Source organism: Arabidopsis thaliana (genome assembly GCF_000001735.4).
Source record: "Arabidopsis thaliana chromosome 1 sequence".
NCBI classification, from domain to species: Eukaryota; Viridiplantae; Streptophyta; class Magnoliopsida; order Brassicales; family Brassicaceae; genus Arabidopsis; species Arabidopsis thaliana.
This window is the reverse complement of record NC_003070.9, coordinates 19,970,036-19,991,265: the sequence shown is the minus strand read 5'-3', so window position 1 is coordinate 19,991,265 and position 21,230 is coordinate 19,970,036. Positions and strand designations below refer to the sequence as shown.

Sequence of the window (21,230 nt, the reverse complement as noted above, 5' to 3'; positions counted from 1 at the left end):
TTATGTTCTGCTGCTACGTGTCGAAATTGCTAAAACCTTTTAATCTTAGTGATCAAACAATGACTCAGCGTGAGAGAGAGACAATCTTCCTATCTTTTTCTTAGTGGGAAACTTGAAAATTCGACCATCTCCTCAACTAATGTCAAATATCTAAAGGAAAACAAACATGAGTAACTAATTTACTTTCTGAAAAGTATATTCACACTGTAGGTTGAAAACAAATGGTTGAATATTATCTTTGTGTGACAACACAACTTACTATCTATACTTCTCACACTCTATAAACTTTGTATTCATTTTCATGTTTCTCTTTACATCTTTCTGTTTTCCCCCCAAATTTCTCCTTCTTGTTCCAAAAATCTCCACTTCTAGGAGATGCTCCACACACACACAACTAAGGTCTCATAACTTCATATTTCCCTGGGTGTTGAGAAGGAGAAGGCCAAAACTAGGGGTAGACACTGTTTTATACATGGTCATTGGGCCTTGTTTATAGTATGTGGCTTTCAGTCTCTCAATCTTTGCTCCATTTCTACACCAGTCTTGATCTCAATGGTGAATTCGGTGTTTGAGTCCTGAAACTAGATGGTTCCATCATTGCGTCTTTCTTCATCCTGAAAGGGCTTGCAGCAAACTCTGCTAGGTTGTACCCACTGTCTTGCCCAGGAAATGCGTAAGACGGGTGAGGAGGTGACAGGAAACAACTTTTGTATGCTGGCCCAAGTTGGCGTAAAGGGCTTGAACATGGAGATACTGGTAAGGATGTGATAGCTCTTACGTTTTCTCTGCTGCAAGAACCAAATACGAAATTAGTTGACACTTGACACGACCAAGTATCAAATAGATTGAGCTACAACACTTTTACCTCGGGCTCTTTATAGTTCTAGACAATGGCTGTTTTGCATAATTATCATGGCTCAGTCTCCCTGGATAGGGTTCCCTTGTAGGCTGCTAAAGAAGAAAGTCAAGTTTAACTTGATGGTAGGAAATCAAATTGACCCAGCCCCCAACATATGCATTATACACATACCAGTGAGAAGTTTCCATCATAGGAACGTGGGGGGAAGTCTTTGGGCAAACTAGTACTAGCCACTCTTGTTGTGTTACGTAGAAAAGGGTGTTCTAGAAGCTGAGAAGCTGTAGGACGTACTGTCGGATTTCGTTGCAGACAAAGCCTTATAAAATTCTTTGCATCATTTGAAAGGTGATCAGGTATTTCCGGGGTGTCTTTACTGTTTCCGATTTTGAAAATCGCAGCAACCTGATACAAATAATGGCACAAGATAACTTAGGAATTAGAAAAAATTCAGACTATTAAGAAGAAGAGTACACAAAAGATTATGTCCAGTCGTCAGTATCCTATACCCCTTCAAACTGGCTCCAAGGTGGCTTTGATGTTGCCATTTCCAGAATAGTACAACCCAAACTCCAGATATCGACTGCATGAGTGTAGCCATTTTGGCTCATCACAACCTGGAAAAGAACGGAAGCATGATGTGATTTTCTATCAGCTGCAACAACATAATGGCCTTCCACTGCACAACTTGCCAGAGAAAAGTTATAAAAAAAAAAGGTAGAATAGTAGAACTACCTCGGGTGCCATCCAGTAAGGACTCCCTTTAAAAGAAAGCATAGTAGAAAAGGCTGTTACCTGTTGCCGAAAAAATTGGCTATTAGAGCTTATGCATGCAAAAGTTTCAGGAACTATATGATAATAAGGCGATAAAACAATTGATATCTTCTGTTGCCCATTGATGACATTCTAGAGATCATTTTTATGAAGTACATAGATATACTTACATGTTTGGCCATCCCAAAGTCTGCCAACTTGATTTCACCATTCGGATCCACTAATATATTTGCTCCTTTGATGTCCCTGTTAGAACAAAATAACTCTTTATTAAATGTCCAAGAAGAGACAAATTGAATTCCATTCAACCTTTAAGATGTCATTTTGAATACCTATGTACTGTATTTCGTCCATGTAAATAGGCAAGCCCAGCAAGAATCTGCCGCGTGTAGTTTTGGATAACGGGTTCAGTGAAAGAACCATAATCCTTAAGTAGTTTATGGATTGAACCACCTGACACGTACTCCAAGTAGACGGACAAGGTTTCTTCACTCTACAAGCATAACAATGTCCAGGCCACGCTTCAATATTGGTTTCTATATAACAATATTACGCTGCCCAAACTCAACAAGCATATATGATCTCTTCTTTTCCTGAGCTCACAGATATTGATACATACCAGTTCACTTCCGTAATACTGGACAATATTCGGATGACAAAGCTGGTTAAGCAAATTTATCTCCTGCAAATAAAATAGAGTGGTTCATACTTTCGTTTTAATTCTGACATACACAAAAGATGAGGCGAATTAGATATACCTGATTTAGTTGCTTCAGACATTCTTTTGATGTTTGATCGTCAGAAATGACCTTGACCTCTTTAATAGCACACATTTTCCCTTTCTCACTGTAAGTTGGCGAAAACATTATACGATGGAAACAAGCAGTTTAGAGTTACAATGTAAAGAGCTAGCATAATAGAAACTTTTTCTTTCTATTGCCTTTATCTAGATTGCAGGTGAAGTTAACCTTAAATTTTGATCAAGTAATTGCAGACATGAACCATCAGAATTGTCCACACGGCCCACAAACATAACTCAACAGCATATCACAAGTAAGCCCTCTCAGGAGTCAGGAGTCATCACATATACACAAACCCATCACATGTAAGCATCTCTGGTTAAAGATAGCTATTGACCTAGAGATATATGTTAATGGCCTCTGGATCCACACGATACAATATTGTTTCCACCTATGGAGAAAGCTAGTATCAAACGCCCTATCTATCTGGACATCACACATTACGTGATCTAAAGAAGTGTGAAGGCTTTGCTACAACCAAGGTTAGCTATCTAACTAACTCTTGTCACCTAGAAACTAAGTCAACTCACTCACTTGATAAGATGTTCCTTATCTAAAACTATGACATTCCTTTAAGCGAATCAGAGTAGAAGAATCTGATTATCTCACCTGTTGAAACCAAGATAGACTTGACCAAAGGTGCCACTCCCAAGAAATTTCCCTTTTTTCCACGTGGAAAACCCCGAAGGAGAGGTCTCGTAGCCTCCTCCAATCCTGGAACCATGCACAGCAGAAGGGCTTGTAGGAGAAGTAGGTGGTCGAGGCAAAGGATGACACTCAGAGGAGGACCTTCCATCATCATTCCTCCCTGTAGAAGACTCTAAGCTCACAACTCCAGACAAACGCTGATGCCGTGGAGACGTGGGCCTAGTAGTAATAGTAGCTGCCTTTGGAGAAACTCTCTCAGGACTACGTGGTGCTGCTGCTACATTGAATTTCACATCACCACGACCCCTGCTATATGACTATTGAGTTATAACCACAAAACCCACAATCAAAGCAGCAAAAAGACGTAAACTTTGATTGATTAAGAGGTTCTGGATCCATACAAGTAGATGCACAGATACTAATAAAGGGGAAAAAGCGAACCTAGAAGCAACAAGTTGACTCTGATCATCAGCTGATCCAGATGAGCTAACGCTAGAAACAGATGTAGATCCAGAAGTGGATCCGCTTACATGATCTTGATGATGGATCGAAACAGGAGAGAGCAAAGGACGAGGAAGAGGGTGACCTTTCTTCTCGGTAGAATCAGAGTCAAAACCAGAGAAAGCAGAAGAAGCTCCAGCGAATTCACGACTGCAACGAGGTGTACCACCACGAGTAGGAGTGAGAGGAGGATCAACAACAACAGCAGAGCTCTTGATATCTCTATCTGTGGAGATGATTCCTCTGTGATTATCGTCCTTGTTCTTGCAGGACTTTCTTCCCCACCAAGTAGGCATATTAATCACAAAAATGGAAGGGGTTTTGAATTGAAAGGTGAGATTTTTAACAGAATCAATACAAGAGAGGAGATGAAATTTAGGGCATGAGAAGGAGGAGAGATACGAAAGATGAAGATTTCATCGGGAGAGAAGAGTGGACAGCTAAGCTCGAAAGGGTAGTTGGAGAAAGAGAGACACAACAAGTTGCGACCTTTTTCACTTTTTTTTTCTATCTTCTCGCCGTCGGATTAAACCACCTGCTCTGCCCTGGTGGTAAGTTACAATATGTTTTGCTTCAAGATGGGATTTTTTCCGGTCTTTTTTTAAAAAAGTTTTCTTACCTATAATTGGTATGTGTAAGAAATTTCGAGAAATGTATATATATTTTCATAAGTTTATAGAATTATTAATTTATGTTATTAATGGACTATATGTTTCTATAAAACTTTTAAAACAATAATGTCAATTTCTTATACCGGTCCCAAAATATAACCAAATTTTTTTATTAATTTATAAAGATTATTATTGTATATATGTTTCTTTTTTCTAAATCATTCAAGGGGGTTTATTGGTTTAGAAAACGAAAGTAAAATCATAAACTAGTTTTAGATAATTGGTTTCCAAAACATCATCAATTTAGATAATTAGTCTTTGGTTAATTAGTGTGCTAACTCTTTTCTTCATCATGTTTTTTCTACTTTGTTTATCGGATTTTTCTGATTCTATTGTGTTATATAGCAAGATGTGTTACATTTGTGACTGGAGATTAAAATTGATAAATGAGTTTAGGCTTAAAGACTATCTATGTTATGAACACTCAATGGAAGTGGACTTCTTAAGGTTTGTTTCTGTTGGTTGATGTAATTGTTTACATTTCCACTGTTTGCTTTACTATGTTAATTTTCCTCGGTGTTTCAGGGTAGAAGCTCGGATCAACTCTACAACTACGAGTTTGTACATTCACAGCCTGAGTCATAGGCAAGAGTGAGTCCATATGCAAAGTCACTCGTACTGTTCAAAAAATTCAATCTAAAATGCTATTGTTGATCTTTTTACCAGATAATCTACATTGCCAAAAGACACATTGATCTATCAAGCTCATGACTAGAAAGGTTTTGCGGTAATACAAAACACGCAAAATTCATTATGTCAAGCTAGGTTAATAAGATAAGATCGTTAGAAGAATGTGTAAATTAGATTGAACAATGAACATGTGGGATTTGTTACGAAGATTCGATGAAGACAGTAATTGCGTGTTCAACTTTTGTTTGGTTTGCTGATTGATGGATGTGTCAACTACTTCAATTTAACAATACCATAATCTAAATGAGCTTTTCTAACAACAACCACTCGTCCATGTGTCTGCTGCCACGTGTCTAATTTGCCACAACCTTAAATCTGATTAAACAATAATGAGATAGAGAGACAGAGAGATAGAGAGAGAGATAATGGGCAAAGAAAAAGACAAAAACAGAGGAGCTTCTCCTTCATCTTACGGCACGTTTCAAGGTGTCCCTACTTATCCTCCACCGTCCTATCCTCATCCTCCGTCGCATCATCCAGTCATCGGAATTCCTCAGCCGTCTCCACCTCCCGGATCACCTCATCACGACATTTCCGTTCATCAATACATTCAAGAACATCAAACCGTTGCTGGTAACTAACTCTCCGAATCTTTAAAGACCTTTGTTAGAGCTAGCCTGGAATCTTGATCTTCGAAATGAAAAGTTTATATTTTGCTTCATCTTTCGTCAACCCTTTTGATAGTATCTCCATGGTTTACTAAAGATGAAACTGAGACTATGCATGAGCTTGATACTAAAGTTGCCTCTTCTTTTCTTTATAAACCAACTGAGCTGGATTCACTTTAGTTTGGATCAATTGCGCAAAATAAGATCTCTGTAGTAAAGTTACTTCTCATTGACAAGAGTTGTAAGATTCTTAACAAATGATATCAGAGTTTATCTCTTCCAGAAGCAAAAGCTTAAAACTATATTCAATGTTGGGAAGCTCTCTCTGTTTCTACATTAGTACTACACAAAAAGTTAAAAGTAAATGTGTAACTAAATGTTGCAGGTTACCCTGTTTCTCAAGGAAGACCTGCAAGACAAAACCGTCTTCCTTGTTGTGGTCTTGGCCTCGGTTGGTTCTTGTAAGTTCTTGTTTTTCCCGAGCAATCTCAAATTAGACTTTGTTTCAATACATTTTGTCTGAAAAAACTCAATCCTTTTTTGGTAAAGGTTCATCATTGGTTTCCTCCTTGGTGCAATTCCATGGTATGTAGGCGTATTCATTCTAGTATGTGCTAGGATCGATCCACGAGAGAAACCAGGATACGTAGCTTGTACCATTGCAGTGAGTCTTTCACTAAAAGATAATCGTGTTTAATACATTAATCTTGTGATTTAATCACTTTTTAACACTTTATACTTTCACAGGCTGTTGTTGCTACAATTACCATAGTTTTTGGTGTCATGGGAGGAAGAGGAGTTTGGTCGTGAAGTGTGCAAATAAATACATTGTTCATCAAGTATCTTGAACTTGTATAGGAGAAACCTTTTTGGTGTTTTTAATGGGGATGATTTAAGTGTGGGAGTGCTTGTTGATTTAAGTGTGCAAATAAATACATTCTTCATCAAGTATCTTGAGCTAGTAACTAAACAGAGAAATATACAAAAACTTAAAAAGAAGCACAAGAAAACAAAGAGAAACAGAAAAAAAAGAAGAAGATAGATAAATGTGATTAGTTATGTTTGGGAGAAAGTAAACACTTAGATAAGCGTCACATTCTCTAAAAAATTTGAAAATGTGTAAAATAATCTAGCATAAGTAAACTGTTTAAGTATTGGTACTTGAAGTGTTACTCTTGTAATAATGTTCCTCTCGAGATTGTAGTAGTAGATGAAAGGATACCTTGCATCAGTACTTGTGTTAGCACTAGAGATTGGGTACAACAAAATTTCACCACTTGCAATCATTCCAGCACATTTTAAGTAGCTCGTTTCCTCCAGCCGTGATCGTGAATAGGGCATGTTGTAGATATTCTTTGACCATTTATGTTCCTCCGCGTTCTCTAAAACCCACAACTCAAAAAGAGTGTGATCACAAATACAAGCACCTAACTTACCCTTGTAGTCGATGAGACTAAAACTGAGATTGGTCATTATTGTCATGTCTTTATCAATACTAGTAAAACTGAATTTTTCAGTCATAACATCAAAGCAAACAATGGTATATTTTCTGTTATCGAGCCTAGCTGGATAATACAAAACACCATTGATGCATATACCACTATCTTCAAGTAGATAATGAACTACGCAACATTGAGTATTTCTCCATGAAATATTTCCAAACCCTAATGTCAGAACTTGATACTCACTAGACCACTCGTGTGAGCCTCTATGCAACCATGTGATACGCAATACCTTGAATTGTTTGTCAATCGGATCATACCCAAAAGAATATCTTACTTTTTCAATTATCGTCTCTGAATTCATCTCCTCCATTCTCTGTTTGGGTAAGGCTATATACTCTCCTGTCGTGGGATTAGAAATCAAGGCAAATAAATAATTCTCTTCGATATGCTGACTACATATCAGTCCATGGACAGGACGACATAATTGAGAGAATCTTGTGCTAGAAGTCTTCTGAAGAGAAGTGGCGACAAGAGACGAGTTATTCGGATTGAAATGCTGAGGTGAAGAGTTGAAAAACAACTCTCGTGCAACTTTGAAGACGAAAAGAAGACGCGGTGTAGCCGAAGACTTGACCGGGAACAACTGGTTGTAATTTGGACGGCGAATTATGGACGACCACAGTTTCGATACACAACGACACCTTGCTATACACTCCAGAGACAATCTCGACAAGATATTGATGACGAGATCAACGGGAATCGGATCAAAGTAGCACGTTTCCTTTCCAGATGTTGAAGATCGTTTATTGGATCTGGATACGATAAGGTTATCGTTGTAAACTTGCTGCTTACGTTTTCTCATGATGAATTAAAACCCTAGATTTTGGCTCTGTGATGTTGGTCACAGTCTGAAACAAGAGGTATGGAATAATAATTCCTACATATCAAGGAATTGGAAGACTCTGTCTTATATCTGATGCTTCATCCAAGCTCAATAAGTTGGGCTTAATTAGGCCCCGATACCTACTCATCACTAAATTAATTGCAGGCCCCTCCTCAGACCTAAAGTTTGAACATTGAAATATCACATTTGTTTAAACACATATGTAAAATACAATCTACATGAATTCATTCATCTTTTTGAATAGCCAGATTAATATTAATTAGACCAGTATATGGTTCTTCATGAAGTCTTCAATGTGTCTTGTCTTCATACCACTAAAGATCCACTGTAAGCAAATAACTCTCATCTACATGAATTTAAAAAATTGATCAGTTTTTCTTGGTAAGATATGTTAAGTTAATTCACTTTAAGGTCAAAACTACTGTCTTATACTAATTTTAATGAAATCTCGATTCGTTCTCGCAATAGAGTAACTGAGGGAGGCTCTTGTTTTTAAAGGAGGTTACCACCAAAGACTAGGGTGGACTTTTCGGTTTAACTTCGGGTTTGGGTGCGGTTCGGTTTATTTAAGACTTGTAAAACTCTAACCAAGCTCAACCGAAGTTAGTTAAGTTTGGTTTGTGTTTGGGGATAGTAACAGATGAAAAAAGTATAGATGACCACAACTTTGATACAAAACGACTATCAACTTTAATGACAATCTTGACAAAATATTGATGACGAGATCAACAGGGATTAGAACAAAGCATTATATTTCTTCTCATTTGGAGATTGTAGATATCGTTTATTGAACTAGATACGGTTAAGTTATCCTCGATAACTTGTTGCTTACGTTTACTTATCATAAATTCATAAAGGATGTCATGAAACCCTAGATAAAACTTAAACTGTCCGCTTGTGTTGCTTTTCTTTTGAGTCCTTAAATAGGAGAGATTACATGAACCCAAGTGCTAAATCATAGGATAGAGCCCAAAATCTACTCGCGAATTGTAGACCAATCTTTAACATTTGTAATTATCATTTGGCATCTCCGTTCAAATTATTGAGATAGAATGAGGATCTAGTTTTAAAAGCATCTCCATTCAGATTATCGTAAGTTAATGCTAAACCATAACTTATCCATGTGAATTACAAGATTTCTGACATTATTAGGTTAATTAAAATCGTCTTATGCTGATTTCATAACATGTTTGTTCAGCGTTTTCATTATTAACCAACTCCAATTTTGGCAGCAATCAATCACATTACTTCTTCAACCAATGTGAAAGATGAATCGAATGCTGCTTAGTCGGAGCTTGGTCCATACCAACTGAAAAATCAATTACAGTCATACTTCCACTATAAAGCACGCATTCACTACCATAAACCAGTCTTTGAAGTAATGCTACATATAAATTCATTACAGACAATTTTTTCTTTCATAGTCGAATCCATTTGTTATTAAATACTACACAAATAACTCAGACATCGAAACTTAACATTGTTTGGTAAGTGAATCAAACAAAACAGAAAAGATAAATATTTACGTCTAAGATCTCTATTATACGGAGATAAATTACAAAAATTGACGAATAAATTTTAGGGCAGAATCTCTGATTTCCGACATGAAAAAATATACATGTAGAGAATCATAAAAATAGAGAGACTGCTCCATTAAATTGATTTTAAATTTCGGCCGGGTGAAATTGGGAACTAATATAAAGATGAACGAACCCATTTGGATCGGCCATATCACAAACATAATCACAAAAACAACAACAAGAAGGAAAAGAAACGATAAGAGAGTTTGGTTCCTGATCAAAGAAATGTGAGATCTTTTCTTCCGATTTGCAGTAAAGAAGATTACTTGCAAGAGGAAGCAAAGAAAAGATCAATGGGTTTCGATTTATGCCCGCAACGGAACAAGAACAGCATTGTAACTCGCTGCTCTGATCTCTCAAAGGCACTTGGATTCTACCCTTATCGCGGCGATGTTTATTTATAAGCAGCATGAGGAAGAAGAAAACCTTCAGTATTGAATTGTCTATTTTACCCTTAAACCTAATTTTCAACCTATCTTTATATTGCGTAAAAGAGCCTTGACTTCAGAAGTTTTCCAAAAACGTACCTATAAGTTATCTATTAGCCCCATTTTTCTTGTATTGTCGTCACAACATTGGTTAAAAACATGACCGAACCGGTTCTCTTTTGATTAGCTAATGAAATGGGGAATCCTTGTAAATCGCAATACGTACTTCAAACAATCCGAGAGGCAGAAGTATACAAAGCACACTCTTATTAAGATTTTATGATAATGATACAACGAGATTCATGATTACAAGAAAAACACATCACACACCAATTATTTCACTACCATCACACATTTTTGGTCTTAAACAATTCCCTTTAACCAGAGATATCAATGGACTTAACCTCTGGCTTTTTCTCTGGCACCTTGGGCACGGTAACCGACAACACACCATTTTCCATACTGGCTTTGATTTCCTCCATCTTAGCATTCTCCGGCAGCCTAAACCTCCTCGTGAACTTCCCACTCGACCGCTCCACACGGTGCCACTTGTCATTCTTCTCTTCATTCTCATTGCTCCTCTCTCCACTTATCTGAAGTATGTTGCCATCCTCAACCTCCACTTTCACCTCTTCCTTCCTCAGTCCCGGTAAATCCGCCTTGAACACGTGCGCCTCAGGTGTCTCCCTCCAATCCACTTTAGCGTTTGTGAACGCTGCCACATCCATAGCGGGTGCGTTTGCCAATCCTGACGGCGTCAAGAAACCTTCGAACGGATCGAAAACATCCAGCGAGAACGGATCGAAAACGTTTGTTCTTCTTCCTCCGAAGATGCTTGGAATTAGAGACATCGTTTCACTTCCTCTTGTGATTGCTACTCTTTGCGTTTGCTCTGTTTTGAAGCTTTGCTTTGCTATGAACTCTTTGCTCCTTGTTGGTTCGTACAGCTACGAGCCTTCGCATATTTATAGGGAGAGAGTATGGAAAGTAAGATAGAACATTCTGCGAGTTTCTTGAAAATTATTTTGATCGATGGTATCCTTGAAAAATCAGGGATCTTCGTTTCTTTCTTTTAACGACGTTACCAGACTTCTCAGGTGCTTTCAAGAAGTTTCTGGTGTTGAGGGCTGAGACGACGTGCAATGCATCAGGTCGGCGAGTGAACGCCTTGCCGTTTTTTTGTTTTTTCTTGGGCTATAATATCGAGGCCCATTAATGATTTCGTCTAAATTTATTTTTTTGGTGAACATTGAACAATTGGCTTGAGTCCCCCAAATGAATCAAAACATCTATAAAACTTTGTATCAAGGACACAATTATCATCCCATAACGCACCAGCTTTTTCGATACCAACAATATGAATCTTAACATTTGATATTGAAGTTCGGGTTTCAGAAACAATATCAGGACCATGGCTTTTCTTCTATTACTGCCAAAAAGGAGAGTAGACGAAAATGCTTATCCCACATGAATGATACATTACTCGCATGAGTTACAGTGCAACAAAATCGTTGGAGTGATCTCTTGACGTATACAGTAGGCAGACAACCTGATTACCTGAATGTGTATGTGTATATAATCGTCATCTCAATGACCCAAAGTATTCTGGTGGCCAGACCTAGACAAGCAAACAGATGGTTACTGATGAGATTATTGTCATTGTTTCATAATAACTTCACAGCTAGAAATTTTGAGAAAAGAGTTACCCGTAGAAGAGCTTTTCCTTCAATGAGACTGTAAGGTACAGGCCCAAAATGACGTGAATCAGTTGAAGCATACAAGTTATCTCCCTGAATCCAAACATGACCTTTCGGAACCTATTGAAGAAGTAAACACATAACCTTTTATTAGACAAGCTTTAGTGCTGCAAAAACAGAGATTGGACGCAGTGTAGAGATGTAAGATAGCAAAAAGCATAAGTTTTTATAATTACTCTGAAATTGAGTTTCATTGAAACCAATAACTAGCAATGATCCACAATCTAGACCATCCCAAATCATCAATCATACACAATTGAAACCTAGCTCTAGATCTAGAAATTTGCAAATTGCATCGTTTTACCTTGAATCAGTAACTAGCAATGCTTTACCTTCTAGACCATCCCAACTCGTCAATCATACACCGCTTAACCCTTAACCCTAAGTTTGCAATTCCATGTTGTTTTACCTTAAACGGTTTAAGTTAAACCCTTAATGCTATAACTACTCTGAAATTGAATTTCATCGAAGCAATGCTTTGTATCCTAGACCATCCAAAATTATCAATCATACACAGACACTCTAAACCCTGGAGAAACTTGCAATTTCCATCTTCATTTTTACAGTAAACCCTTAATGCTATAACAACTCCGAAATCAGCTATACTCGAAACAGTAACTAGCAATGCTTCATCTTCTAAACCATCCCAAATCATCGATCATACACAGATAAACCCTAAACCCTAGAAATAAGTACATCCCATCTTATAAGCCCTAAAAGCTACTCTGCAATCGACTTAAATAAAAACCAGTTACTAGCAATGATTCATCTTCTAAACCATCCCAAATCGTTAATCACACACAGATAAAAACCCTAAACCCTAGAAATTTGCAAATTCTATCAATTGTTTTACCAAATGCAACAAAAGACTGAATTTTTAAGAGAGAGATTGGTCAATGTTCATACCAAAACGCTCACTGAAGCATCACCGACCAATGGGTCAGCAGAAAAAGTGAGTCTATCGCCTTCTAAACCCAAGATTCGCTTTGTCACCATCCTTTTTGGGTCTCTAGGAGATCGAACCAATACAACGTCACCGAGTCCAATCTTACCAAACCGGTGTGATAAATGTTCCGCCAATATTACATCGCCGGTTAGATTAAGCGTCGGAAGCATGCTCGGCCCGTGAACCTAAAACCCAAATCAAACAAAATCAGATTCCTTGGAGAATACGAAAGAGAAATAGATTCAGTTTCGTTAGGTTACAAACAATTACAGACGTGGGTCGTGGAGATTATGTATCGATCGGTGACATGAAGCAAACAGAGAAACTTGGCGACGATTGATACATTCTCGAATGCTTCTTTCGCTGTTCCACGCCATTGCTTCAGATAACTCAAAAATGTCATTCTCATCTCTCTCTCTCTCTGGTAAAAGCGAATCTCGTCAGAAGAAGTGAAGAACCAGAAAAAGGCCGAAGGCGAGACGAAGGTAGCGAACTCGGTCCAGTCTAGAGTTAAAACGACAAGCAGTTGGTTATTCGAAACCCTAAACGACACCAAGGTTTAACCTTTTAAAGTGTTTTTTCCATATCAATGTCAAAACTGTAAGTAGTTGAGTCGCGAAAATTACAAACGACAGGTTTTCTTCATTAATTACAACCAAAGCCACAACTGTATAATTTGCAGAGTGGAGTGGTTCTTCTTCTAAAGTTCGGACACTTAGGATTTATCGCCGGAGTTTTGAACATGGATGGGATTCTTGCAGCTGTTCCATCTGCAGTGTGTGTCTCTCTACGCATTTCTTGTCGGAATCTGGATAATGCTGAATCCATCTATCATTTTCCCGGCAAATCCTTGAATCGAGTTTCAGTGCTTCAAACTGGGAACTACGTCTCTCGTAAAGGCAATTCGTTGCTTAAAAACCGACATTGTGGTGAAATTTCCCGTGTGATCGTAAAATCCGCCGCTTCTTCAGGTAAAGGTTGAACCTTTCTTGTTGTTGTTTCAGAAAAACAGAATTTGATTTTGCAAATTTTAGCTGATTTTGCTTTGTAGATTGAAACTGAAACAGACAAGATCTTTGTGCTTCATTCTTGTAGAGATTGAAGAAACAGTGTTAGAGTTAGCAAAGGAATCGTTTTGGAAAAGAATTATAATGCATTTGAGTTTTAGCCCACTTTCATTTTGGTCTCTGTGGCTTGTGTAGTTGGAAATGCAGAGGACTACGCTGAAGAAACGGCTACAAGTGTAAAGTTTAAGAGATCAGTGACATTACCGGGTTGTTCTAGCCCGTTGTCTTTGCTCGGCACTGGTTAGTTTTGACTATATCTGCACTATTTTTAGCCTCGAAAATGTAAACTTTTTGCAACGGTTTTATACATCAATGTGGGATCTTGTGTAGATGAAATACGTATAAATTTGCTCTTAGCCTTCCATTAATGAATTTATCTATGAAAATGCATAATTTTTTTCAGGGTTTAGGGAGAAAAAGTTTGCTATCATCGGTGTCAAAGTCTATGCTGCGGGTTATTATGTGAATGAATCTATCTTGAGCGGGTTAAGCGCTTGGACAGGGCGATCTGCTGATGAGATCCAAAGAGATTCATCACTGTTTGTTTCCATTTTCCAAGGTTAACGAAATGCTAAAGATGATAGCTTTGTTTATCAACATTTGATCTCTCACTTTTTCTTCTGAATCTTTTTCCTCTCAACGTTGCAGCTCAAGCAGAGAAATCGTTGCAGATTGTTCTTGTGAGAGATGTTGATGGTAAAACCTTCTGGGATGCATTGGATGAAGCCATTTCACCGAGAATCAAATCTCCATCTTCTGAGGATACAACTGCTCTCTCTACATTCCGTGGGATTTTCCAAAACAGACCTCTCAACAAAGGAAGTGTCATACTCTTGACTTGGATCAACACTTCTAATATGCTTGTAAGCACATTTTTTTAAGGCTAATCGTACCGTTGCACATGACCTTTTATCGTTGCTTGTTTTAATATTGGTTCTTTTTGTTAGGTTTCTGTTTCGTCGGGAGGATTACCAACGAATGTGGATGCAACGATCGAGTCAGGTAATGTTACATCTGCTCTGTTTGATGTGTTCTTTGGGGATTCTCCAGTTTCTCCTACATTGAAATCCTCAGTGGCTAACCAATTAGCCATGACCCTAGTGTAAAAGTAAAGACCATGTTGTAATTGTATATCATGAATCTTGCAATGTGTTAATTAATCTCTCTTTATGCTGTCTTCTTAACCCCTTAAAGTTAGCTACCATGCTCAAATTAAATACTAGAAATCTTAAAATAGTATCAAAGCAAAGTAAACTATAAAAATGGGTTTTGATCCCTAATTTTTACATGTAGTCCAAACAGTTGGAAGTTAGGTAAGAATTAAAATTGAAAAGTTTAAGTCAAGATCATAGTTTCTACTTACTACAATGGGAAATAAATATGATTGTGGAGGACAAGAGAAGATGAATGAAATTATGTTGTTTTGGCCAAGTTGATCAAAGTGAGTCCTTTTCTTGGTGTGTGCCCTTTACCACATGCAACTTCTTCTCTCACTGGACCACATTTACACATTATATTTTGGTTTATTATTAGGATGCATTGTCTTTTATTCATCAACATTATTATATTTGCACTAATAATATAGAGTTGTTGGCAACCAAAAGTTAAGAAAACAATAATATATAGTTGTGCACAAATTATCATTATTTATGGGTGATCCCTTTTTTCTTCTATCATTATATATGGTTCATGGAATTTTAATAAGATGTAACTCAAATAAATAAACAAACAAAATAAATCTGCTTGGTGGAGATATTTTGGCTCCTCCAGTCAAAACTCTAAAACATACATACACGAAAAGCATGATTCATGTGATGAATGGTAATATTGTGTCCACTCTGTTGAATTCTGACTCATGATTATATATATATATATATATATCTTCGAATTATTAAACTTGCAATTCAAAATATTATATATATCATTTTGAAAAACCATTAAAACTATTTTAAAAATAGATATGCTGGTTATATATATTATGCAGAGCCTGGTCTAAATAGATAGAACCAGTCAACCATCATTTATATTTATCTTTGGCCGATAATTATTTTAAAATGCGCACTTAGTCAAAAGAGAGTAAAATTATGATTTTAAAACCGAAAGTAGAAGAAAATGAAAAGCAATGAAATATGCAAAAAGGATCAACTTTAGTTATAAGTTATAACGCCTTAAAATATTGACAATAAATTGACACATGCACCACCTACATCGTCGTATAGTGTGAAATTATATGGAGTATGATAATTTGAAATTATGATATTTTGTACTTTAGATAATGAACCAACTTTGGATTTGAATGCCTCAGATACAAATGAATAATAAGATGTTGGATTTGTTTTAATCAAGATCAGTTATAATATTATCATAATCTTCACCTTTTTGTGGATTTGCCCCTATTGTGATAAACTTTTAATATGAGCCAGACACTAAATATGTTGGTCTTTTCAATAAATACAAAAGCCAAATTGTGTAAATTGACATGTGAATATTAGTTTCACACGAATTGCAAAATTATTAATCTATTTATTTTATTTTATTTTCTATCAAATACTAAGTCATATACCAATGAGGATGGCAGTTTTTTTTTTTCTTTTGATTTTGTTTTTATCATCCCATAGTATCAAGCAAACAACTTGACACTTGGAAGGTCTTTTTCTCAAGGTTAGTTGATTTACATGGAATAAATGTTCATCAAAGATGGTATTTTATCCTAATATATTAATCGTGTATCGTCTTTACCAAAATAAATTAAAATCTAAGACAAATATCCTTCAACAATATTTATTTACATATGAATTAGTCAATTGTATATAGATTTTTCAATCTTAAAAATTTAAATCAAGGAATATAATAAGCAAAATTGAGATAATGTTAATAATATTCCTTTCAGTGGTACGAGAAATACTATCACGTGGGGGTTAAATTGACCACTTATCAAAAAGAATGGTTAGAATCAAAACAAAATTAAGATAGGGGTCAAAATCGGAATTTAAGAAAAATAAAACGGTCCAAGTCCAGCAACAGGTGTCTAAACCATTGGGTCATTTTCCAAAAAGGTCGTCCACAGACCACAGTGGGAGAAAACCAATATTTACTTTACCCTCAAATGTTGTCTAAAACTACGAAACTGCCACTATCTGGGATTTGTCACACCCGTACGCAATAAGTACCACGAGAAATTGCTAGAATTAGAAATTATTTTTATTCAAATTTAGAAAAAATATCTCAAATTCGGTATTTTTAAAATCCTCTCTCGTCTTCTTCTTCTTCGATCGCTGGATCTAGGTTTTGCTCTTCTCTGTATCGTCTTCTTCACAGACTGGGCTTGATTTTGAGTTCTTCTAGTTTTCGGATTCTTAGCAATCTAGGTTTTTTTTTTTTTTTTACTTTTCGAAAAGCCGATCCAGATTTTTGATAATTTTGAAGAAGAAGATGCAACAAAATCAAGTGAAGAAGGTTCGCTTCTTGCTCTCTATCTCTCTCAATCATGCTTTGATTCTAAATGTGGGAAACAGAGGATAAAGTCTTATCCTTTTACAAATTTAAAGACAAAAAAAATAAAATCTTTCCTTTTTCAATTGCAATTAGGTTTGGTTTTGTTGCATGAGCATAAATAAGATGTGTGGATAAAGTTTGTGTTTTGTCTACTTTTGTGATTCACTAGGGCACGAAAGAGATGGAGTTTTTCACAGAGTATGGTGATGCAAACAGATATAGGATTCTGGAAGTTATTGGTAAAGGAAGCTATGGAGTTGTGTGTGCAGCTATTGATACACATACTGGAGAGAAAGTTGCTATTAAGAAGATTAATGATGTCTTTGAACATATTTCTGATGCGCTTCGTATTCTCCGTGAAGTGAAGCTTCTTCGGCTTTTACGGCATCCTGATATTGTGGAGATCAAAAGCATTATGCTGCCTCCTTCTAAGAGAGAGTTTAAAGATATCTATGTTGTGTTTGAGCTCATGGAATCAGATCTTCATCAAGTTATTAAAGCTAATGATGATTTGACTCGTGAACACCACCAGTTTTTCCTTTATCAGATGCTTCGTGCTTTAAAGTTCATGCATACAGGTGTGATTCGTTTCATTGTTTCAGACCTGTGAATCTTGGCAGCATGTTTTGTATTTTTTCTGGTTGTAACTTACTGTTATCCTTTTGTTCATGCAGCTAATGTTTATCACCGTGATCTTAAGCCAAAGAATATACTTGCAAACGCAAATTGCAAGTTGAAAGTTTGTGACTTTGGATTGGCTAGAGTAGCGTTTAATGATACTCCTACGACAGTCTTTTGGACGGTTAGTAGCCTCGAGGAGGAGACCTTTTGTTTGTTAGCCGTTAATTTGTGTGTTTGATTTTTCTCTCTGACTCATTTAATCGCAATGCAGGACTATGTTGCCACAAGATGGTATAGAGCACCTGAGCTCTGTGGATCATTCTTTTCGAAGGTAGGTGTTACTGTGGATTTCTTCTATGCATTCTAATTGGCTATGCTTAGGTCTTATGAACAGATTAGTCTTCTTTAGTGTAGAATATATGCAGATTAGTGTTAATAGCTGATATTTGATGTTACTTGTATAAGTATAGAGTTGTGCCCCAGTGGGATATTAAAATAATTCTTGTTCAGGGATGACTTGAACTCTCCCCGAAGTTGAAAATCTATGAATCAGGTAACCTTGTATCAGGTTATGTTCATTGAGTGGTTTCTTTTGCATCTGCAACTTCATATTCATGGATTTTGTTTTTTCATCATAATCTGATTTACAGTCAAAATTATTCTGCAGTACACTCCAGCTATCGACGTTTGGAGCATTGGCTGCATCTTTGCAGAGGTACTAACAGGGAAGCCATTGTTTCCGGGAAAAAGTGTTGTCCATCAGTTGGAGTTGATTACTGATCTTCTTGGCACACCAAAATCAGAAACAATTTCTGGAGTATGATCCGTTTTTCTTCTTCACATTAATTTCTGGAGTACGTATATATATTGAACTGTATAGCTAAACATTTATTTCTCTGATGCAGGTTCGTAATGATAAAGCTAGAAAATACTTGACTGAAATGAGGAAGAAAAATCCTGTCACCTTCTCGCAAAAATTTTCCAAAGCAGATCCATTAGCACTCCGTCTTTTGCAGAGGCTGTTGGCTTTCGATCCAAAGGATCGACCGACTCCTGCAGAGGTCTCTTTTCTGTCTTTTTCACTTTGTAATTAGATTCTTCTTCGGTCCTCTTTGTAAAGCTGCCTTGCGTCTTGTGTGTATCTCTCTGCTTACTTTGCTATCTTTTTGTTTTTCGATAGGCATTAGCTGATCCTTACTTCAAGGGTCTTTCTAAGATTGAAAGAGAACCTTCAAGTCAGCAAATCTCGAAAATGGAGTTTGAATTTGAGAGGCGAAGGTTGACAAAGGACGACATTAGAGAACTAATATACAGAGAAATACTGGAGTACCATCCTCAGTTGCTCAAGGACTATATGAGCGGATCTGAGGGGTCTAATTTTGTATATCCTAGGTTTGAATTTCTTCCTACCTTTTATTATTATTTACCAAATGAAACATTTCTTGTTTCTTTCTCCCGTTGAATTTATGTCCAATCGCGTACCTCTGCCTGGCTTTTTATTCATGTTTTTACTTTTTCACTTGCAGCGCCATTGGACATCTTAGACAGCAGTTCACTTACTTAGAGGAAAATAGCAGTAGAAATGGGCCGGTCATACCTCTCGAGAGGAAACACGCATCACTACCGCGGTATGTTTTCTCATTCTTTATATACAAGTCGACTGTAGGGAATATGCTTATTCTTTTGTTCTTTCTTCTGCTACTGCTTAGCATTTGTGAAGCATATGGTCGAAGGCCTCAAGCAAACTTTCATATGTTCTCTACTCTTCTAATTCTAAAAACTTTCATATGTTCTCTACTCTTCTAATTCTAATAGATATGATTGTTTTCCACAGGTCTACGGTTCACTCAACTGTAGTCCATTCCACCTCGCAACCCAACTTGGGTGCAACAGATAGTAGACGTGTTTCTTTCGAGCCTTCAAAAAATGGAGCTTCTTCTGCAGGACATCCATCAACTTCCGCGTATCCTACTAAATCCATCGGACCTCCACCAAGAGTTCCACCATCAGGTCTCAATCATATCTCCAAATATTATTTCCTAAAGTTAGAAACTTCAACTAACTTTCACCCTATGTTTTACAGGTAGACCAGGTCGTGTTGTGGAATCATCTGTATCTTATGAGAATGGCAGGAACCTCAAAGAAGCTTATTTCAGAAGCGCGGTTTCATCTCCTCATTGCTACTTCCGACCAAACACCATGACAAACCCGGAGAACCGCAACATAGAAGCTTCGTCTTTTCCACCAAAGCCACAAAATCCTGTCCACCAATTCAGTCCCACTGAGCCACCAGCTGCTACAACTAACCAAGCAGACGTTGAGACTATGAACCACCCAAACCCTTACTTTCAACCACAGCTCCCGAAGACAGATCAATTAAACAACAACACACATATGGCCATTGATGCTAAGCTGTTGCAGGCACAATCACAGTTTGGTCCAGCAGGAGCTGCAGCGGTTGCAGTAGCAGCACACCGGAACATAGGCACAATTAGTTACAGCGCAGCATCATAGACAACACTTCAGACAGATCTTTAACCACCACATCTTCCTCCACCAGGTGATTCTCTAGTTTTTATGTAAGTATTATTCAGTCCAGGCTCTGATATGAACTACGTTGCAATGATATAAGAAAGACTTTTATTTAGTTGTAACTCTCCAGAACAAGATCGCCTTGGATTAGTCTGATTGCGGGTCAGTCCCGGTTATTGTTTCGGTTATCTTGTTGGCTCCATAATCTTTGAATTTGCCATAAGCGTAGTTCACCGTAGAGAAGAATATCGTGGTGATTATATACTTCTTAAACTTCTTAATCGGTCCCATTAGTCTTTATTGTTCTTCAACAAAAAAAGGAATCTCTTTGGTTATTGGAAAATATGGTCTTGATTGGTTAATATAGACAACATTATGCCGAAGAATGTGGAAGTAACAAAATAAAACATTGGTCCTTAGATTTTTCTTCTGTAAACCACTCTTTCTCAGATTATATAATTAGTCAATTTTATTCAATGGTTACAAAAAGAAAAAAAAAAACTTGCCAATGAAAAAAAGGAATGCTCTTGACCTCAAGACTCATCATGGTTAACAATGAAATTCGCCTTAACTTCGAAATTTTGACGCCGTTGAAATGTTTATAATTTACCCGCCAAGTTTGTAGGCCTGAGTTTAGCCCATTAAAGGTAATATTAGGCGTCCATTAATCATAACGAATATCACTTTCTCAATTTAACAAGTCATGAGAAAGTGTACACATTTGATCTATTTAATATTTATTAACCAAAAAGGAAGCAAATCAATTATTTCGTTACGTGACGGTGGCATTAAGCATCTTGCATTGAATGATCCGTTATATATAATCTCAGGTTTTTTTTGGGTTGAAATGATGATATTAAATTTTAGGTTGACATGTACTTATCTTTGTAATCAACTAATTAAATAT

At 36.9% G+C, this 21,230-nt stretch overlaps 9 protein-coding genes, 1 long non-coding RNA gene and 2 other non-coding genes across 19 annotated transcripts; 5 read left to right on the top strand and 7 right to left on the bottom strand.

The window, feature by feature from the left end:
- Window positions 1-51: 51 nt before the first annotated feature.
- On the bottom strand, window positions 52-4,149 carry MAP3KA (mitogen-activated protein kinase kinase kinase 3). 7 transcript variants are annotated; one of them, NM_001036104.2, is made up of 12 exons: window positions 3,520-4,075; window positions 3,040-3,384; window positions 2,389-2,476; window positions 2,250-2,312; window positions 1,963-2,123; window positions 1,801-1,876; window positions 1,592-1,651; window positions 1,366-1,473; window positions 1,031-1,261; window positions 866-948; window positions 276-788; window positions 131-136 (listed from the first exon to the last, which is right to left on the bottom strand). In NM_001036104.2, the coding sequence occupies exons 1-11, from the start codon at window positions 3,873-3,875 to the stop codon at window positions 533-535; spliced, it is 1,827 nt and encodes a 608-aa protein (NP_001031181.1). In that variant the 5' UTR covers window positions 3,876-4,075; the 3' UTR covers window positions 131-136; window positions 276-532. The 7 variants fall into 7 exon arrangements, with proteins under 7 accessions (NP_849803.1, NP_001322087.1, NP_001031181.1 ...); NM_179472.3 differs by having other exon boundaries at window positions 52-788; window positions 3,520-4,149; NM_104235.4 differs by lacking the exon at window positions 131-136 and having other exon boundaries at window positions 153-788; window positions 866-951; window positions 3,520-4,104.
- Window positions 4,150-5,153: 1,004 nt separating this feature from the next.
- Window positions 5,154-6,724, top strand: AT1G53560 (Ribosomal protein L18ae family). Its single transcript, NM_104234.4, has 4 exons — window positions 5,154-5,513; window positions 5,934-6,009; window positions 6,098-6,212; window positions 6,296-6,724. Exons 1-4 carry the CDS (start codon window positions 5,306-5,308, stop codon window positions 6,356-6,358), a joined length of 462 nt encoding a protein of 153 aa, NP_564634.1. The 5' UTR covers window positions 5,154-5,305; the 3' UTR covers window positions 6,359-6,724.
- On the bottom strand, window positions 6,629-7,855 carry AT1G53550 (F-box family protein; the record flags this gene model as incomplete). The annotated part of the gene is made up of 1 exon (NM_104233.1): window positions 6,629-7,855. One exon carries the CDS (start codon window positions 7,853-7,855, stop codon window positions 6,629-6,631), a length of 1,227 nt encoding a protein of 408 aa, NP_175760.1.
- Window positions 7,856-8,339: 484 nt separating this feature from the next.
- On the top strand, window positions 8,340-8,652 carry AT1G07907. Its single transcript, NR_139333.1, has one exon. It is a non-coding gene; the product is annotated as an other RNA (long non-coding RNA).
- Window positions 8,653-9,452: 800 nt separating this feature from the next.
- On the bottom strand, window positions 9,453-9,638 carry AT1G53542 (uncharacterized protein; the record flags this gene model as incomplete). Its single annotated transcript, NM_001124010.1, has 1 exon — window positions 9,453-9,638. One exon carries the CDS (start codon window positions 9,636-9,638, stop codon window positions 9,453-9,455), a length of 186 nt encoding a protein of 61 aa, NP_001117482.1.
- Window positions 9,514-9,629, bottom strand: AT1G07903. Its single transcript, NR_139332.1, has one exon. It is a non-coding gene; the product is annotated as an other RNA (small nucleolar RNA).
- A 62-nt stretch (window positions 9,639-9,700) lies between the features above and the next one.
- Window positions 9,701-9,850, bottom strand: AT1G07897. Its single transcript, NR_139331.1, has one exon. It is a non-coding gene; the product is annotated as an other RNA (small nucleolar RNA).
- On the top strand, window positions 9,771-9,881 carry AT1G53541 (uncharacterized protein; the record flags this gene model as incomplete). Its single annotated transcript, NM_001124009.1, has 1 exon — window positions 9,771-9,881. The coding sequence occupies one exon, from the start codon at window positions 9,771-9,773 to the stop codon at window positions 9,879-9,881; it is 111 nt and encodes a 36-aa protein (NP_001117481.1).
- Window positions 9,882-10,066: 185 nt separating this feature from the next.
- Window positions 10,067-10,967, bottom strand: AT1G53540 (HSP20-like chaperones superfamily protein). The gene has a single exon (NM_104232.4). It carries the CDS (start codon window positions 10,754-10,756, stop codon window positions 10,283-10,285), a length of 474 nt encoding a protein of 157 aa, NP_175759.1. The 5' UTR covers window positions 10,757-10,967; the 3' UTR covers window positions 10,067-10,282.
- A 173-nt stretch (window positions 10,968-11,140) lies between these two features.
- AT1G53530 (Peptidase S24/S26A/S26B/S26C family protein) lies at window positions 11,141-13,165 on the bottom strand. 2 transcript variants are annotated; one of them, NM_104231.4, is made up of 4 exons: window positions 12,883-13,165; window positions 12,569-12,793; window positions 11,612-11,722; window positions 11,141-11,523 (listed from the first exon to the last, which is right to left on the bottom strand). In NM_104231.4, the coding sequence occupies exons 1-4, from the start codon at window positions 13,015-13,017 to the stop codon at window positions 11,488-11,490; spliced, it is 507 nt and encodes a 168-aa protein (NP_175758.2). In that variant the 5' UTR covers window positions 13,018-13,165; the 3' UTR covers window positions 11,141-11,487. The 2 variants fall into 2 exon arrangements, with proteins under 2 accessions (NP_175758.2, NP_001077712.1); NM_001084243.1 differs by having other exon boundaries at window positions 11,182-11,523; window positions 12,873-13,120.
- A 52-nt stretch (window positions 13,166-13,217) lies between these two features.
- FAP3 (Chalcone-flavanone isomerase family protein) lies at window positions 13,218-14,880 on the top strand. Its single transcript, NM_104230.2, has 5 exons — window positions 13,218-13,579; window positions 13,811-13,915; window positions 14,079-14,234; window positions 14,324-14,538; window positions 14,623-14,880. The coding sequence occupies exons 1-5, from the start codon at window positions 13,351-13,353 to the stop codon at window positions 14,779-14,781; spliced, it is 864 nt and encodes a 287-aa protein (NP_175757.1). The 5' UTR covers window positions 13,218-13,350; the 3' UTR covers window positions 14,782-14,880.
- Window positions 14,881-16,872: 1,992 nt separating this feature from the next.
- On the top strand, window positions 16,873-20,932 carry MPK18 (mitogen-activated protein kinase 18). Its single transcript, NM_104229.4, has 10 exons — window positions 16,873-17,131; window positions 17,340-17,748; window positions 17,845-17,972; window positions 18,063-18,122; window positions 18,459-18,608; window positions 18,697-18,852; window positions 18,972-19,183; window positions 19,318-19,419; window positions 19,626-19,801; window positions 19,875-20,932. Exons 1-10 carry the CDS (start codon window positions 17,108-17,110, stop codon window positions 20,303-20,305), a joined length of 1,848 nt encoding a protein of 615 aa, NP_175756.2. The 5' UTR covers window positions 16,873-17,107; the 3' UTR covers window positions 20,306-20,932.
- The last annotated feature ends 298 nt before the right edge of the window (window positions 20,933-21,230 follow it).

Coding starts and splice junctions, on each gene's coding strand:
- AT1G53560 (NM_104234.4), top strand. CDS start 5,306: ATGGGCAAAGAAAAAGACAAAAACAGAGGAGCTTCTCCTTCATCTTAC. Junction 5,514..5,933: donor AGAACATCAAACCGTTGCTG/GTAACTAACTCT, acceptor TAAATGTTGCAG/GTTACCCTGTTTCTCAAGGA. Junction 6,213..6,295: donor ACGTAGCTTGTACCATTGCA/GTGAGTCTTTCA, acceptor ATACTTTCACAG/GCTGTTGTTGCTACAATTAC.
- MAP3KA (NM_104235.4), bottom strand. CDS start 3,875: ATGCCTACTTGGTGGGGAAGAAAGTCCTGCAAGAACAAGGACGATAAT. Junction 1,652..1,800: donor ACTTTGGGATGGCCAAACAT/GTAAGTATATCT, acceptor TTTCGGCAACAG/GTAACAGCCTTTTCTACTAT. Junction 1,474..1,591: donor CTTACTGGATGGCACCCGAG/GTAGTTCTACTA, acceptor GTTCTTTTCCAG/GTTGTGATGAGCCAAAATGG.
- AT1G53530 (NM_104231.4), bottom strand. CDS start 13,017: ATGAGAATGACATTTTTGAGTTATCTGAAGCAATGGCGTGGAACAGCG. Junction 11,723..12,568: donor ATGCTTCAGTGAGCGTTTTG/GTATGAACATTG, acceptor CTTCTTCAATAG/GTTCCGAAAGGTCATGTTTG. Junction 11,524..11,611: donor AAGGAAAAGCTCTTCTACGG/GTAACTCTTTTC, acceptor TTGCTTGTCTAG/GTCTGGCCACCAGAATACTT.
- FAP3 (NM_104230.2), top strand. CDS start 13,351: ATGGATGGGATTCTTGCAGCTGTTCCATCTGCAGTGTGTGTCTCTCTA. Junction 13,916..14,078: donor GTTGTCTTTGCTCGGCACTG/GTTAGTTTTGAC, acceptor AATTTTTTTCAG/GGTTTAGGGAGAAAAAGTTT. Junction 14,539..14,622: donor TCAACACTTCTAATATGCTT/GTAAGCACATTT, acceptor TCTTTTTGTTAG/GTTTCTGTTTCGTCGGGAGG.
- MPK18 (NM_104229.4), top strand. CDS start 17,108: ATGCAACAAAATCAAGTGAAGAAG. Junction 19,420..19,625: donor AAACACGCATCACTACCGCG/GTATGTTTTCTC, acceptor TGTTTTCCACAG/GTCTACGGTTCACTCAACTG. Junction 19,802..19,874: donor ACCAAGAGTTCCACCATCAG/GTCTCAATCATA, acceptor TATGTTTTACAG/GTAGACCAGGTCGTGTTGTG.
- AT1G53540 (NM_104232.4), bottom strand. CDS start 10,756: ATGTCTCTAATTCCAAGCATCTTCGGAGGAAGAAGAACAAACGTTTTC.